The sequence below is a fragment of the Lissotriton vulgaris genome, chromosome 7, assembly GCF_964263255.1.
Source record: "Lissotriton vulgaris chromosome 7, aLisVul1.2, whole genome shotgun sequence".
Lineage (NCBI taxonomy): Eukaryota > Metazoa > Chordata > Amphibia > Caudata > Salamandridae > Lissotriton > Lissotriton vulgaris.
Window position 1 is genome coordinate 1,528,807,662 of NC_141695.1, and position 15,755 is coordinate 1,528,823,416.

Genomic DNA, 15,755 nt, shown 5'->3' on the forward strand with positions numbered 1-15,755 from the left:
ATGGTATAACGCAGGATAGGAAAACAGGTTAAGTTGCTTAGTTTGCTTCTCTTCCCATTCGAACATGGCTCAGGGAAACCCAAGGTCACATTTGCTCTTCTCGTAGGATGCATACACTCTAGCAGGGTCCGTTTCTGTACTCCACGGGTCCAAGATAGACAAAAAGGGCACCTCACTGACCTACCCTCAGAATAGCTTTTAGCTTAGCTATTGACAAATGTGTAAGAACCTTAAATGGGTATTCCTGTAGACTAAAGAACGACTTGTGTACTTCCTTTTTGGGTGTTAACCAGAATATGTAAAACGTATATATACTTTGTGTTATGTGTATTTCGTTAGTCTCCTCTGCGCACCTCCATGGGTCGTGTAGACCGAGGCTCCCCTGTCAGGGCTTGTATTTTGATTCAATAAACGATTCAACCTTCTCCAATGTCGACTGCCTTGTTATTCTTTGATTATAGATATATTAATATATATCCTTGGACTATTGGTAAGTAAAGTCCGGCTTTCAGAAATTTAGATCCTTCACCACATCAGCTCACGGATAGCATTGAGTGGTGTTTGGTTAGCAGTGTTTGTAGTGACCAGCAGATAGTCACTACTCACACACCGCCAGCCAAGCGCCAGTCCACGTACACCGCCAGCCCAGCACCAGTCCACGCACACCACCAGCCAAGCGCCAGTACAAACATACCGCCAGCCAAACGCCAATCAAAACACACCATCAGCCAAGCGCCAGTCCACGCACACCGCCAGCCAAGCACCAGTCCACACACACCACCAGCCAAGCGCTAGTCCAAACACACTGCCAGGCAAGCACCAGTACAAACACACCGCCAGCCAAGCGCCAGTCCACGCACACCGCCAGCCAAGCGCCAGACCACGCACACCGCCAGACAAGCTCCACAACACGCACACAGCCTTCACATTACACTACACAAATGCCAATCCTGAAACTGAACAAAAAATATCAAACAATAAAGGCCAAACAGTTCACTTTACCACTCATGGATGCTCCCAAAAATTATTTTGCGTGTGGTATATTCTAAAACAAGCAGGCACACACAGTCCGGGGTTACAAGGACACTCGGGGCAGTACGTACGTGTCTCCTTCCGCGTACCTCTTCGCCTACCGACTCTAAATCTCCTACTGGGAAAGTCTTTTGAGGGTGTGAGAGGAATGTGATCAGGAAAGTGCCGACCTTTCAATCTAGCAATATCCTCTATCACTCCACTTCTAGGAACACTTGCCTGTTCCACTAAAACAAGGCTGTCTATTACAGACTCCTGAAACTTAGCAAAAGTCATCTTTGACTCAGGACAAGAATCCTGGAATACAACAAAAGCATTAAAGGTTGCCAAGTGGAAAAGATGGATAGCCCACTTCTTATACCAAATGTAAGTCTTACGAAGAGCAGCATAAGGTTCCAACCTCTGATCTACTCTTGTCAACACCACCCATGTGCCTATTATACTCTAACATGCACACAGGTTTACGCACTTCAGCAATCTGACCCCAAACAGTCACAGGTGAAGTGCTTTCATCATGGATGGTAGTCAGCATGTAGACATCTCTCCTGTCTGAAAACTTCACAGCTAGAGGCTGCTCACAACGCAACGCACTGCACTGTCCCACACAAGCTTTTGACAAACAAGTTCTTTTGGGAAAACTTTTATGGTTAGTAGAGCGGATTGTGCCACAAGCAACAGTGTCCACTTTGGCCAATTCCCTGAACAACGCAAACCAGTGTTGAAGTTATCTACATATAAATGGTGGCCTTTGTTAAAAAGTCCTCTACCAAGTTCCCATACAATTTTCTCAGTCACTCCAAAAGTGGACGGACAACCAGGGGGTTTAATCCTGGATTCTTTACTGGTGTACACCCTGAAATTAGAGACATATCCAGTCCTACTGTCACACATCATATACAGCTGAATTCCAAAGCGTGTCCTCTTACTAGGAATGTATTGCCTAAAAACTAAGCGGCCCTTGAATAACACCAAAGACTCATCCACTGCTATATCTTTCCCTGGAGCATAGATCACAGAAAATCGATCAACAAAGTGATCAATGACAGGCCGAATCTTAAAAAGATGGTCACAATCAGGGTGATCTCATGCCAACGCTAAACCATTATCAACAAAATGCATCATCCGAAACAGAAGCAAATACCTATCACGACTCATGACTGCCGGAAATATAGCAGCTGCCATCAAGAGACTAGTAGACCAATATGAAGACATTAATGGCTTCCTTAGTAAGCCCATCAAAAAAGTGAAACCCAAGAACTTCTTCATCTCTTCCAGATTTGTGGGAGTCCACCAGGTAGCTTTAGAGTGGGGCTTAAGGCTGGCACTGTTGTCCCTCAAAAACTGTTCAGCATACAAATTAGTCTGCTCAACAATCTCTGCCAAAAATACATCATCCATAAACAACTGAAAAATGTATCAGCAAAAAGTCTTCAGTATTCACTCCACAACCTGGAACACCAGTAAAGTCTGGCAATGCAGGCTGCACCATGCCTGGGGCAACCCAGAGGTCAGTACTTTCAACAGAAAGCCTTGCAGCCCCAGGCTGCAGCCCAGATGCCTCTTGCCGCAATATACCAATGGGAAGCCTTGCAGCTCCAGGCTGCAGCCCAGATGCCTCTTGTCGCACTATCGGCACATCAATGTCATCCTCCAACACAGGCACTTCATCCGCACTAAGAGTAGCTTCATCCGCACTGAGAGTAGCTTCATCATCCGATGATTCCATGTGGAGAGAAACTCACTGCCTGAATCTTCCCCTGCCTCCTCTGCCTCAGATGCAGAGTCAGTCTCTGAACCATGGTCAGTGGAAGACTCAAAAGCATACCAACAACCTGCTGAGCAGTAATCCGGCGGCTAGCCATTTTCCTTACTAAGGAAGGAGACTGCAAAAACAAGTCAACAACAAGCAACACTGTGCAAAGTAAGTAAGTAAAAAAATGTGTGCCTTTATCACAAAGATCTATATACTCAAAAACTATACGATTCACCTACAAGAGACAGCTACAATCACCAGGACCTACTCTGCAGAGACACAGCAAAAACCAACGATATCCCACTAGAAAGAAAAAAACAAAACCAATTACCCACAGGACAACAAAATACACATTGAGCACTAATGCTAAAAGTTTTTGCCACTCAAAAAACAGAAGCCAAACATACTGTTATTATTACGCCATTTTAAAAAAACACATTTATGCAGAGAAATGAAACTCATTTACATTGCACAAAAAAAGTCTCTTACCAAACACATGCAACTACACAAACAGCAGAACCACCAGTAACCAAACCGCAACCTGGAACAGTCTAAAAAGCAAAAGCCTTGAACTAGAACAAAAAGGGAAAAATAAAGCATTACAAATGCAATTCACAAGAAATAAAACAATTAACATTATAACACGCTATGTCACTGCCCAAATGGAGGCAGAAATGCCAAATAAACTGGCAGATCTGCCCCCAGGGGGGGCAGAATACACCTAAAGAAATATATGTCTCCTGGAAGCGACCAATTTATTTATTTTTAAATCCCTGGCTGTAGTGGGCTATTCTGCCCACGGGCCAGAAATGCCAAAAAATGCAGGTGATCTGTCCCCGGAGGGGGCAGAAAAGTCTTAAAAATTATTTAGGCCCATAAGGAAGCGACCCTTGCCCAAGGGGTCATTTCCATTTAAAATGTAAAACTCCATAGTAGTAGTAGTAGTAGTAGTAAGTATATTCTGCCCCAGGAGGGCACAATATACTTAAAAAAATATATCACCCCTGGAAGCGACCCTTGCCCAAGGGGTCGCTTCCAATTTAATAAAAACAAATTATCTGGCTCTACTGGGCTTTTCTTTCCCCCCCCCCGCGGGGCTAGAAACTCCCCCAAAAATCAGGCGATCTGTTCCCAGGGTGGACAGAATATACTTTTAAAATAAATTGGGCCCCTGGAAGCAACCCTTGCCCAAGGGGTCGCTTCTGATTAAAAAAAAAAAACAATTCCCTGGCACTAGTGGGCTTTTCTGCCCCCCTGGGTCCAGAAAAGGCCACAAATCTGGCCGATCTGTCCCCAGGGAGGGCAGAAAAGTCTAAAATAAAATGTCTCCCTTCAAAAGCGACCCTTGCCCAAGGGGTCGCTTCCTTTGCATTGAAAAATACATCCCTGGTGTCTAGTGGGGGCATTCATGGTGCACGATCGCAACACTGTGCGCGATTGCGCACCAAGAATGCCCTGCATTGAGTCATCAGGGGAGAGGAAACACTGTTTCCTCTCCCCCGAAGCCTCAATGTGGCGCAATGTGCCCCCCAGGCCCACCGGAGCAGCAAACACTCACCTTCTTCTTGGACGCGCTGGAAACAAATGGTTTCCAGCGCGTCCAGCGCTTCCTAATGACGTCGGCACTCACTGTGTGAGCTGACGTCATGGGAAAGCGAGGGAGGGTCGGGGTGGCAGTGGAAACTTTTCTGCTGCCATCCCCCTATGTGGGGGCAAGAGCGATACCCCAGTGCTTCCCCCATGGGCTGTGCACATGACGGAGCGGTTCCTTCATGAGCACAGCCCCAGCCGATCCTCATGACGAAAAAACTCCATCATGAGCATCGAAGGGGTTAAGAACAATATCAGAACTCATTCTCCATCTAAAATGTGATTTAAAATTTGAATTAAATTTTAAAAAAAAGATATTAAAGTGTGATCTGATATATCAATATTACCAATGGTAAGAGTAACCACAGAATGAATTAATTGTCTAGAAATTAGTAAATAATCCAATCTCGAATGTGAGTTATGCGGATTAGAAAAAAAGGTAACATTTCTTCCGTAGGAAAATGCAATCTCCAAATATCAATTAATTTTGTAGTTTTAAAGAAAGATTTAAAAGTTAGAAAAGCTTTTGGAGGTCGAAATTTAATGAGAGAGGATCTATCTAATAAAGGATCAAAAATAAGGTTGAAATCTCCTCCAACTATAAGAGGAACATTGCCTAACTTAAATACTTCAGTAGTTAAATTTGACCAAAACACAGGATCATCAGCAGCTGGGCCATAAACATTAATTAAAAACATATCAGAATCATAAATTTTAATTTTAACTATGACATATCTACCTTCAATTTTACTCACAATTTGACAATGCAGTCTTTTAGTAAAAAGAATAGCAACACCATTTTTTCTACCTTTAGCAGGAGAAGATACAATAATATCAACTCACTTTTTTCATATAATCTAGTATTTTATCTTCAATATGTGTTTCCTGAATAAAACAAATATTTGCTTTACAACTACCTAAATAATCTAAAATATTTGCACGCTTCACCGGATGTCTCAAGCCCTTGCCATTTAAAGAGGTTATTTTAACATTATGAACATTAGCCATAAAAATAAAAGAGAGTAAAAAGAAATAGATTTAAGAAAAGGAGCGAAAATTGAAGAAAAATAGAGAAAATAGTAGTTCTAGAATAATATATAAGGAAATGGAGGGAAAAGAAAAGAGACAAACAAACACAAAAAATACGACCACAAATAAACATTAATAATAGATTTGAAATGCACACGAGCTTTACAAGCATGACCAAACCGTTGGAGCCCTGCGTGAAGAGAACATTAAAATTAGTCAGAAATACATTTTATCACAGTAATCAGGTAGCAGAATCATGCATATCAACAAAATGTTGTTCCAAGAATAACTTTAAATCTTCTGGACGTTGAATTGACTTTGAAAGGTTACCTTTTCAGCTCCGCATTGTTGAAGGGTCAAATAGGCCATATTTAAAACCAAGACTTCTCAATTGAGGACGAATGTCAGAGAATTCTTTGAGAATCTTAACATTCTTTTTAGTAAAGTCTTGGTGAATGAAGATCTTATTGCGATTAACCATTAAGGATGGTATTTCTCACGCTGCTTTTCCTATCATGACCAACTGATGGTGACGTAGAACCTTAAAAATCATTTGTCTTGACTTAATGTGACATGGATTGCAATGGGATAAAATCCAATGTGCTTTATCAATTTCAAATTTCTCCGGAAATGTAATGTTTAACAGACCAGGTATCAAATTTTCCAGATATACTCTGCAATTAGTGCCTTCAACATCCTCAGGTAGATTAAAAATACGCAAATTGTATTGCCTATTACGATTTTCCATGTCCAGGAGAAGAGTAGACATAGGCAAAATATTTGCCACAAGTGGTGCGAAAGCATCAATTTTAACTTTCTTATCTTGTATTTTAATAGAGTTATCTAAAACTTTCATTGACATACTCGCCCTATCCTTATGTAGGCTTTTCATCTCAGACGCAATAGTATCAAAGTTAGCACGCAATGCATGAAGCTCGTCAAGAATTAATGTCAATGAGGGTTCCCTAGATTCCACCACTTTAGATTCTACAGGAGGAGGAGAAATTTACTGTTTCCTTTTATTATTTGAATTATGTGTATTTTTATTCTCCATTTTCGTATAATAAAAAAGTGTGGAGAAAATAAAAACAAAGTACAATGAAATAATTAGACAGCAAAAAAAATACTGCAAGGATAAACCTGGTGCAGCAGCTAAATTAGGCTGTGGGTGTAGTAAGGCCTTTCCTGAACACTTGCTCCGCCCCTGATAGGAACTCTGGGCAGTACATTAAGGCAGAGAAGGCAGCAGAACCAGGAGGAAGAAAAATACCTTTTTTGATGCCAAAAACAGCAATTAAAGTCATCACAGCATCAGGTAAGTCCTCAAAAGACCGTAGGATTTATTTTCCAGTAAATTCTGACTGGAATAGTAGAATTTGTCAATAAAAACGGTCCCCCTCATCACGGAGCTCACAAAACGGCGGCTGTCTTGAATTTGCGCACTCGCGCAGAACCTCTCGGTGGTCACTTTTGCCTCGCAGCCCCCAGACAAGGGATGGGTTATACCACTAAGTACATAGGTAATAGACTTTGTCCGGTTAATCGTGTACTCTGAATATTTCCCTAAGTTTTTCAGTATATTCAAGGCTCTATTCAATGAGGCCCGGGGAGATGCCAGGTATAGAAGCTCATTATCAGCTTAAATGGAAATCCGTTCCTCCCATTCCTCCATCCAGCACAGACCTCTTATCAATGGATCACCACGGATCCAGGTGACCAGGGATTCTAGTACCAATGCGAAACTTAGGGGTGATAGGGGACAACCCTGCCTAGGCCGCCTTCCAAGCAGGAAGGTTGGGAAAATCTTTTCATTTACTACAACCTGTTCCAGTGGACAACTATTAAGGAGTTTTAACCAGGCCATAAAGGTTGGCCCAAATCCTATCTTTTCCAATACTGCAAACAGATAATGCCATTCGATGGTGTCAAATACCATTTTGGCATTTAATGACACCACAATTGCATCCTCCCTGAGGCTATCAATGCGTCCCAACACCCTGTGTAATCTGTGTAGGTTTAATGCAGTGTTTGTTCCAGGCATGAAACTGATTGGTCTGGATGTACTCATTTCGGAATATTCTGTGCTAGATGTGTGTATTACACAAAGAGAAGGGGTGAGAGGCTAACCCCTCTACTCTGGGCCCCCTTTCCACAAACTCAAACACACATGGAGGAGTAGGGAATGGTGAAAAATGTGTGGTGGCACATGCTTGGTGTGAAAATACTGCCCTCACTCACAAAATTGTGACTTGCTTCATCATAGGGCTGCTTCAGTACACCCCTGTGCAGACCAACGCCTGGGGTGGAGCAAAGGGGTGCGGAAGACAAGACATAACATATTAAATATACTGAAATAATAAGTCAAAATATATTGGGATCACTGAAAAAGAAAGAGCAGTGAAGATTAAAACTAGCTCGGAGGTGTCTCTGTGCGTAAGTTTATTCCTGGACCCTCCGGCCAGTGTTAAAAATGTGAAGTATGGTGGTGACAGGAAGAAAGTAATGAACTCCTACACCGCTCTTTACTGCCAATATGTCGACATGTTTCTGCCTTCGTAATTGTGCACGGAATATAGGGTCACACGGGCATTCGTCAGGACCTTTCTGAACCAAATTGTTAAAATACGCTCATTACCTGAAATAAGGTTGGCCAGGAACAACTTGTTCCCGCACCGAGGGATCCCCTACGTAACACTCTCCTGAAGTACTAAAGGAGAAAGAGAAACAAAAAACATGAAAGGCCATTATTCATGCATCCCCTTTCATTGTTTAGCACACCATGCTTCACCACTCATTGCTTAACCACCACACCATAGGTATAATGCCCAGATACGGCCACTCCATTTTTGTCCACATACCTACACCCAGATATGCCATAATGGTGGAAATCCACCTCATCAATGTATATGCGCAGATGGATGTACGTCATTCCCTCAGAGCACAACTCATTCAAACTGTAAAAATAGCACCTTAAAACTCACAGAGTTTCTACAAGAGTAATGTTAAAACTGGAAAGGGATAAGAAGAGACCCCCTGCAGTCAGACTCTGGGTTAGACAAAGGAACATAGGAAATACCAATGGTTAATCATGGTTATCCAAATGACATTTTTCTGAGGGATAAAACCTCTGGATGTGCCCTAATTAAAGATCAAATAAGAGATGTTCCTCCTTATAGTGCCCTCTGCATGATAAGCAGTGCATCCCCTTTAAGAAATTAGGAGAAATGGCCACAATCGTGACAGAGTGCTGCCCCCGTGGTTACCGCCCATTGAAAATAGAAGGCTACATGAATTTGCCCCCGGGATTGGTATCATAGAAGACCTCCGTGGGTAAACAAAGTATGCCCCCTGTTCCATTTGGAAATTAGATCGTGCTCAGATTGCTCCTGATGTTAGTCTAAGGCCCAACCGCCCCTCACTCCTTACTGCATCAAGATGGGTACTCCTCCCTGTCAGCATTTATCCGATCCCGCCTTTAATGTGAATGGATCTGATGTGCTGGAACTCTTAAGCTGCATCCCCGCTCTCCGCTTCATGTCACGTGGGAGTTGCGGTGTAGTCTACATATTGACGTAGCGTCCATAAGCATGCTTGTACTGTGTTGCTGCGGACGCTTCTGTACTTTTTTTACCGTTCAAACTTTATATAAACACAGGTGTGGCTCTCACTGCAAGTATTCTGCAAGTAAAAGACTGCATACATGGCTGCATTAATAAGTGCAGGTCTATTTACCTCTTCATGGACAATGCACCAAGTACTTAAATAAGGTACTGCCCGTAATAATGAAACTGAGTTATCGTCCTAACTAAAAATACGGATATAGAAGCACAACCTTTTTTAAAACACAGTGCAGTGCCTTCCAGCCTGAGACAATGTGCAGTTAAACACTCAGCATTTACTATAAAAAAGAATTCAAAATTCATTGCCATGGTGCTAAAAAGGGGGGCTAGTCATGGTGTGTCGGGTCCCTTTGGTAGGCAGAGTAGAGCATTTTGCAAGGAGTATGTAGGAACTAGTCTAGTAAATTCCTCAGAATAGGTATTGATGGGATTTTATGCCATGATGATATGGTATATATCAGCCTAGGTAGATGGTATCATCTGACTCATGGAGAATATGTCCATCCTATAACAGTGTGTACATCATCATAGTATGATCATGGGTTTGGTGTATAACAGTTGGTAAGCCTATGGATAATACCACAAGTTACATACCCACATGTGTGTATGCCCACCTATTGAATGTTCGCCACAGAATATCATCATTTAGGCTCACCAAGTGACTTTTAAGCCTGTGGACCTATTTCTGTTCCTTCAGAAGTAGGGCCCTCGTTCTGTCTCCTGCATTAGGGTTCCGTCCTGGTTTCTCCATTACTCTCCATGCAATGTCATCAATAGTATGTTTTTATTCCAGATAATATGCAGTCAGTTTAGTGTTTGATTTTAGACACCTAATGGTACATCTGTGTTCCATTATACATGTCTTCACTTTTCTGCTGGTCGTACCAATATTATGTTTTTTACAGGGGCATGTGATGAGATAGATGACATACTCGGAGTTGCAATTTGTGTGTGTGCTCTGCTCCCATGGGTATGTTACACCCACATCAATGGTTTTGGTATTTTTGTAAGGTGGCATACAATACATGATCCACATCTCAAGTGTCCTTGGGGCGGAGGCAGGCCACTGGTCACCTCCAAAACCCTAGGTAGACGTGTATTAGGTCTTGTATGCACCAGAATATCCCTCAGATTGGCACTCCTTTTAAATGAGAAGAGGGGTTTGGCTACATTCATACTGTTGGAATTGAGTATGCGCCAGTGTTTTCATATTATTTGTTAGATGTGGTTTGAAGCTGTACTAAAGGTAGTGACACACTCACTGGTTTATCCATGGATGGTTTCTCAACTCTCTCCAAGAGATTGCCCCGGTGAGTGTTGGCTGCTCTCTTCCTGGCTCTTTTGATGGTACGCTTGGGTATCTTCTCTGATTGAGTTTTTTTGTAAGGAGGTCAGCCTAAAGCGGTTCTATCAGTGCAGTTACGCCCGAATCCGAAGAACTGACCCACAGGAAGGTTGTCCCTTAGGGATTTTGGATGGAAGCTAACATAAGCCAGTCGTGAGTTTTTATATGTAGGTTTATGGTAGACTCTGGTTGTAAGTTTTCCTTCCTTTGGTTCAATGACCAAATGCAAGAATGGTAACTCATTTTTATAACCGTGGATGTGAAATGTAGAAGGGGTCCTGCTGTTGAGGCATTCGAGGAACTGGGTGTCTGAAAGTGCATCACCCCCCCCCCCCCAAATCACTAGGACGTCATCTATGAACCTGCACCACAGTCTGATGTGTTTGACCAGGGATTGCCTGCTTTGTAAATCGTGGTCTTCTCAAATGCGCCCACATAGAGTCCCACTAGACATGGGGGGAATGTGCTCCCCATAGAGGTCCTGTGGGTGTGCAGGTATAACATGCCTTCAAATTCAAAGGAACTCCTGGTAAGGGCTATTTCAGCCAGGTTCAAAATGAAGGTGTGACCAACAATTTTGCCAGTATTTAGATTTCAGCGTTTTGTCCTGAGATGGGGCGATAAGAAGAGCAGCGGTCTCTTGGTTTGTCTTCTTTGTGTATAACAACAACCGTGGCTAATCATTGGTCTAGGGTAAGTTTATCCAACAATTGGCTTTTGGTGTACATTTTCTTTAGATAGGGGGCAATTCTCGTCGCTCCCATAGTATAGATCTCAATTGGGAGGCCTTTAGGTCCCATCACTTTCCCAAATCAAAGGTTACGGATGGCCTGGGCTATTTCGTCGTCAGTTATGTCGCACTCGAGAAGTTCCAGGTTCTCCGAGCTGAAAGTGGGCAGGGACATGTCCACTAACAATTCCGACATTTCGGGAGTATGTCAGTTCGTAGAAAACTCTGTACTCGTCTGCTATCAATTGCAGGTCATGGAGCGTCTCTCCCCGATCTGTCAAGAGTTTGTTCACTAGTCTAGATGCTCGGTCATGTGAATCGAGCCAAGCGAGTTGTTTCCCCGCCTTATCTCTTTCAGTTTAATATTCAGTGCATGCTTGACTCTCCCACTGTCATCACCAGGCAGTTTCCCCTTCCAGTTGCAAAATTTCATTTTCTAATTTATCCACTAATGCACGCTTTTCTTTCTTAACCCCAGCTATCAAGAAGATGACTTGTCCCCTGATTTCTACCTTGAAGGCTACCCAGAGAGTTGAAGTAGTGTCCACCGACCCTTTGTTTTAGTGGAAATATTAGTCTATCCCATTCACCAACCTGTTCATTACTTGAGGTAACTTGAGATACCATGGACTGACCCATGCCAATTTCCCATTTTGTTGCGCTCCAGATGGGAGATATGCCCACAAGGGGAGTGGTCCGAAATGCCCCTTGCCAAGTGGCGTATATCTTTAAATCGTGCCACTTGATCCGCTACTGTAAAAATATAGTCAATTTTGAAAAGACTATTATGGGGCCCTGAATGGAATGTAAATTGTTGCCCATCTGGATTGTTTGTCCACCAGACATCTACCATAGCCTCTAGAAACTCAGAGAATAGTGATGATTTACTATCAAGTCTGTGAGGGGGTTAGAGATCAAGGGATCCTGAGAGGGTGGCGTTAAAATCCCCCTCATATGATCAGTTTCCCTTCCGGAAATTTCAGAAACAAGTCTTTCAGGTCCTGTAAGGCTATATTATGGAGCACAGGGGTAATATAAATAGCCGCAATAGTGATGGGATGACCCTCCCAGATTCTAGCCACTGTGGCATATCTCCCCTGTGTGTCCGTCCAAGTATGGTCTATTGCCAGGGGAAAGGTGCAGCGTATAAGTATTCCCACCCCTCTAGAGCTGGCCGTGAACCCAGAATGGGCCACTAATCTATATCGGCAATGATTTAGGGCTTTGCATGTGCTACCCACTAGATGTGTCTCCTGTAGTAGGATGACGTCTGGGGAAAGTTGTTTTATAAAATGTAGAACAATCTGTTGCTTACATTTGTACCCCATCTGATACACATTCCAGGACAGGAGCCTCAGTCTCATATCTTTCATCTTCACCATTTTGCCATGTGTTGGGTCTGTGTAATAATTCCCTCATTTTGTCCCTAGATTCCACTGTGGTAAGTTTGCTCCTCAGTGTTCTAACTGTCAGCCCTAAGACCTGTTTTGCAAGGCGAGTTACAACTCTTGTATTTTGTGCTTAATTTACCCTTAGTGCCATCAGACATATAAACTATACTAACAACAAGCAAATAACCCTCCTTCCTGCTTCCATGCAATCTGGGTTCAGAACTACCCGGTTCCCCAACTATGCAGAGCGCCTGTCGCCCCATCCCAAACTAGTCTACAGGAAGAAAAAGAAAAGGAGGGGTAGTTCCTACACCATTACATCACCGGCCCCCATCCTCCTACGCTGTATCACAGTGTGTGCAAAAATTGGTCCAGTATGAAAAAAGTATATTGTCCCGAAGCCGCTGCTTTAGTTTCGCCATCCAGGATACTTTGGGTCTGACTCTATCTGGCCTCCCAAGGGCAGTGACCCAACTCCTGATTGTTCCGTTTTGGAGAGTCAGTGTTCTGTATCCTCCAAGTGCACTGGTTCAGCTTTGGTTGCTCCACGACCATAATGGTCAAGTGCCTTTTTGTAGGGTTTCTCCCTACGTGTTCTGGGGCTGCATCCCACAACTAATCTTTAGCCATCGAGCCACTCTTGAACCATCTCAGGAGTTTAAAAAAAACAGATATTTTCTTTCCCCTAACCCCTGAGTCTCGCTGGAAATAGCATGGAGTATTTCACTCCTTTATCTCAGAGTATTTTCTTGACCTACAGAAAGGATCTGTGCTGTTTTTGATCCTTAAGTATGTGAAGTCCGAAAAGAATGTGATTGTACTGTTTTCATACTGAACCGGAGGGCCGCCTGTAGTATAGCATACCAATCCCTGAAATGTAACAGTCTGGCCAACAAAGGCCACGGAGGAAGCCCAGGTTGCGTATTGCCTCGCAGGGCCCTGTGTGCCATTTCAATCAAGAAAAAGTTAGACAGGCGCCCTTCGCTGCAGGTGGCACATCACAACTTCCTCCACAATGAAGTCTGCTGCTGGCCCCTTGACCTGCTATGGTACAACTATGATTCTGATATTGTTGCAGCGTGATCTCCCTTCATAGTCATCAAACTTCATCTCCAGAGCATGACTGGTGGCCTGCAATGTTGCAACTTGCTGTTTCAACATTTGGGATACAGGGATTTCCTTATACTCACCCACCAGGCATCCCCTAGCCACCTGGAGCTTGCCCTATATTACCCTGAAGACAACAGCTATGGTATTCTCTCTGTGGGGCTGTTCTTAGAGGCCCACCTGTGGGGTGACGGTGGCCTGACTCATTGACGTGTGCCGTGGTATGGATAGTTGTTCTCATCCCCGGAGGTGCAGCCGGACGTCTGCCGGCACTTAGACCTTGAGTTACACTGCTAGTCTACGGAGCGGGATCAAGAGAGGTGACTAAGTTGTGGACCTTAGACCCAGAAGTAACTTATCAACTGACTAGTCCAGATAGCCCTGCGCTTCCTGAACTCAAGTCAGGCCATCTGAATTACCTGGTCCCCCCATTACAGGTCATCATTAGGTAGATAGCTGATGTGGGCCTATACCTGCAACAGCTTAATCTACATAGGAGGGGCCACTTAGGCTAAACCAACCATCACATGTTGCCTCTTCCGCAGTGCTCTGATGTCCCCCAACAAGATGTGGTGAGCAAGCCTACCTCTGATGTGGGGTCTTGGGCTCTTCTCCCCACTTCGGCTGGAGGGTCTGGTCTGTGACCTCCACACCTTAGTCCTGCTCTGCATCCACCACCCCCACAGCCTGCCACACCCCTTGCTGCTGAAGTGCAACTTTCTGGTGAGGCCTGTGGTCTGCTGGGATCACCCCCTGAATATGCCTCACCCTAAGATAGGCAAAGTCCCGTCTCCCACCCCGGTAAAAGATAACCCTGTAACCTCTTTGTGTTTGAAGTCCAACTCCCCAAAGCTAATTGCACCTGACCCTCTAAGACCAGTGGCTGGTGGGGAACCATTCACAGGTCTGATCATGCAGGCTTTTTTGAGCTCATTCCTCCAGGAAATCAAGGCAGAAATTGAATCTCTCAAACAAGACTCAAAATCCTGCATACGGAAAATCTGATGAGATGTTACGGGGATCGGAGGTCATGTAGACGATCTTGAGTGCACAATGGTTGCGAAGGCATAGGATCACGAGAATCTGTGGCGCAGAATGGCAGAACCTGAAGACCAGCATATCAACCCACAGCTTAAGCCGGAGGACCTCGAAAATCGAAGACAATGTAATAACCTACAAATCAAGAGGGGGCCCTGCAGAGCAGGAGGTCAAGAAATTAGTTCCTCTACAGCTGATCTCCTGCAAACAGTTTGGGCAGATGATGACACCACTTCCCCAGCCCTCGACAGAGCCCATTGAGTTCCCCGACCCAGAGGGTGCCCTGACTTTGTCCCAGACATTCACACGCTAGTCCACTTTTTTTGTGGAGAAAGAAGCCATTCTACAGAAGGTGCTTGGAGTCACAGATCTATCCTACAACGGCTATTCAAACCAGATCTTCCAGGACAGGACATAGTCCCCATCTCCCTTCGAAGGCTAAAGGACAAACCAGTCAATAATAAGCTACGTAAACTCAAAATTAAATATCAATGTGGCTGTCCCTTCGTGCTGAACTTCACTGTGGATGGTAAGCATCAAGTTCTTTGCTCGCTGCGAGATGCAAATCAGCTTCTGCGCCTCTTGATGGACACTGGGGATGCAGAATTCCCCTTCCTGTAGGCCCGACGCACGGAGATTGTGCGGCCGGAATGATCCACTGTTGCACCTCCTAAACACAAGACACACGTCAATGGCCAGGCTTCTTTTAAGTAAAAGAGGATATCATCAATCATATCCGTACCCTGTTCAACTCTCACTGACCCACTCTCCTGCGCTAGGGGACTGAACCGTGCGACGCATATCGATGCCTACTCCCTTCTATCCCTATGGAGGCCTGGGCAAACTCAACGTCTTTGGACGCCCTATCTCACTGAGTTCCTACTACCCCGTGCACTCTGGTCCACTTGGTGTCCTCTTTACGTGATGTACCTTCAGACGAACTCCCAGACATCATCCACATGTTTCTTTCAATATATATAAGTGGCTGACAGCTGGTCATCCTTTTCATAATTCCTAGTGACTGGCTGCTGGAGGCAGAGACTACCTCATGGCTGCCTTTGACTGTTGCGTCCCCCCACAACTATAGTGTCTTCTAGAAGAGTGACTTCTTCATAATGGC

At 44.1% G+C, this 15,755-nt stretch overlaps 1 protein-coding gene across 1 annotated transcript in view; it reads left to right on the top strand.

Moving 5' to 3' along the window:
* LOC147705939 (uncharacterized) overlaps window positions 1-10,778 on the top strand; it is a 460,133-nt gene extending 449,355 nt beyond the window's left edge. Inside the window, exons 6-7 of the mRNA XM_086929578.1 lie at window positions 9,930-9,994; window positions 10,716-10,778. Of these exons, the coding sequence (XP_086785704.1) occupies window positions 9,930-9,994; window positions 10,716-10,778 (128 nt within the window). The remainder of the gene's footprint in view (window positions 1-9,929; window positions 9,995-10,715) is intronic.
* Window positions 10,779-15,755: the final 4,977 nt, after the last annotated feature.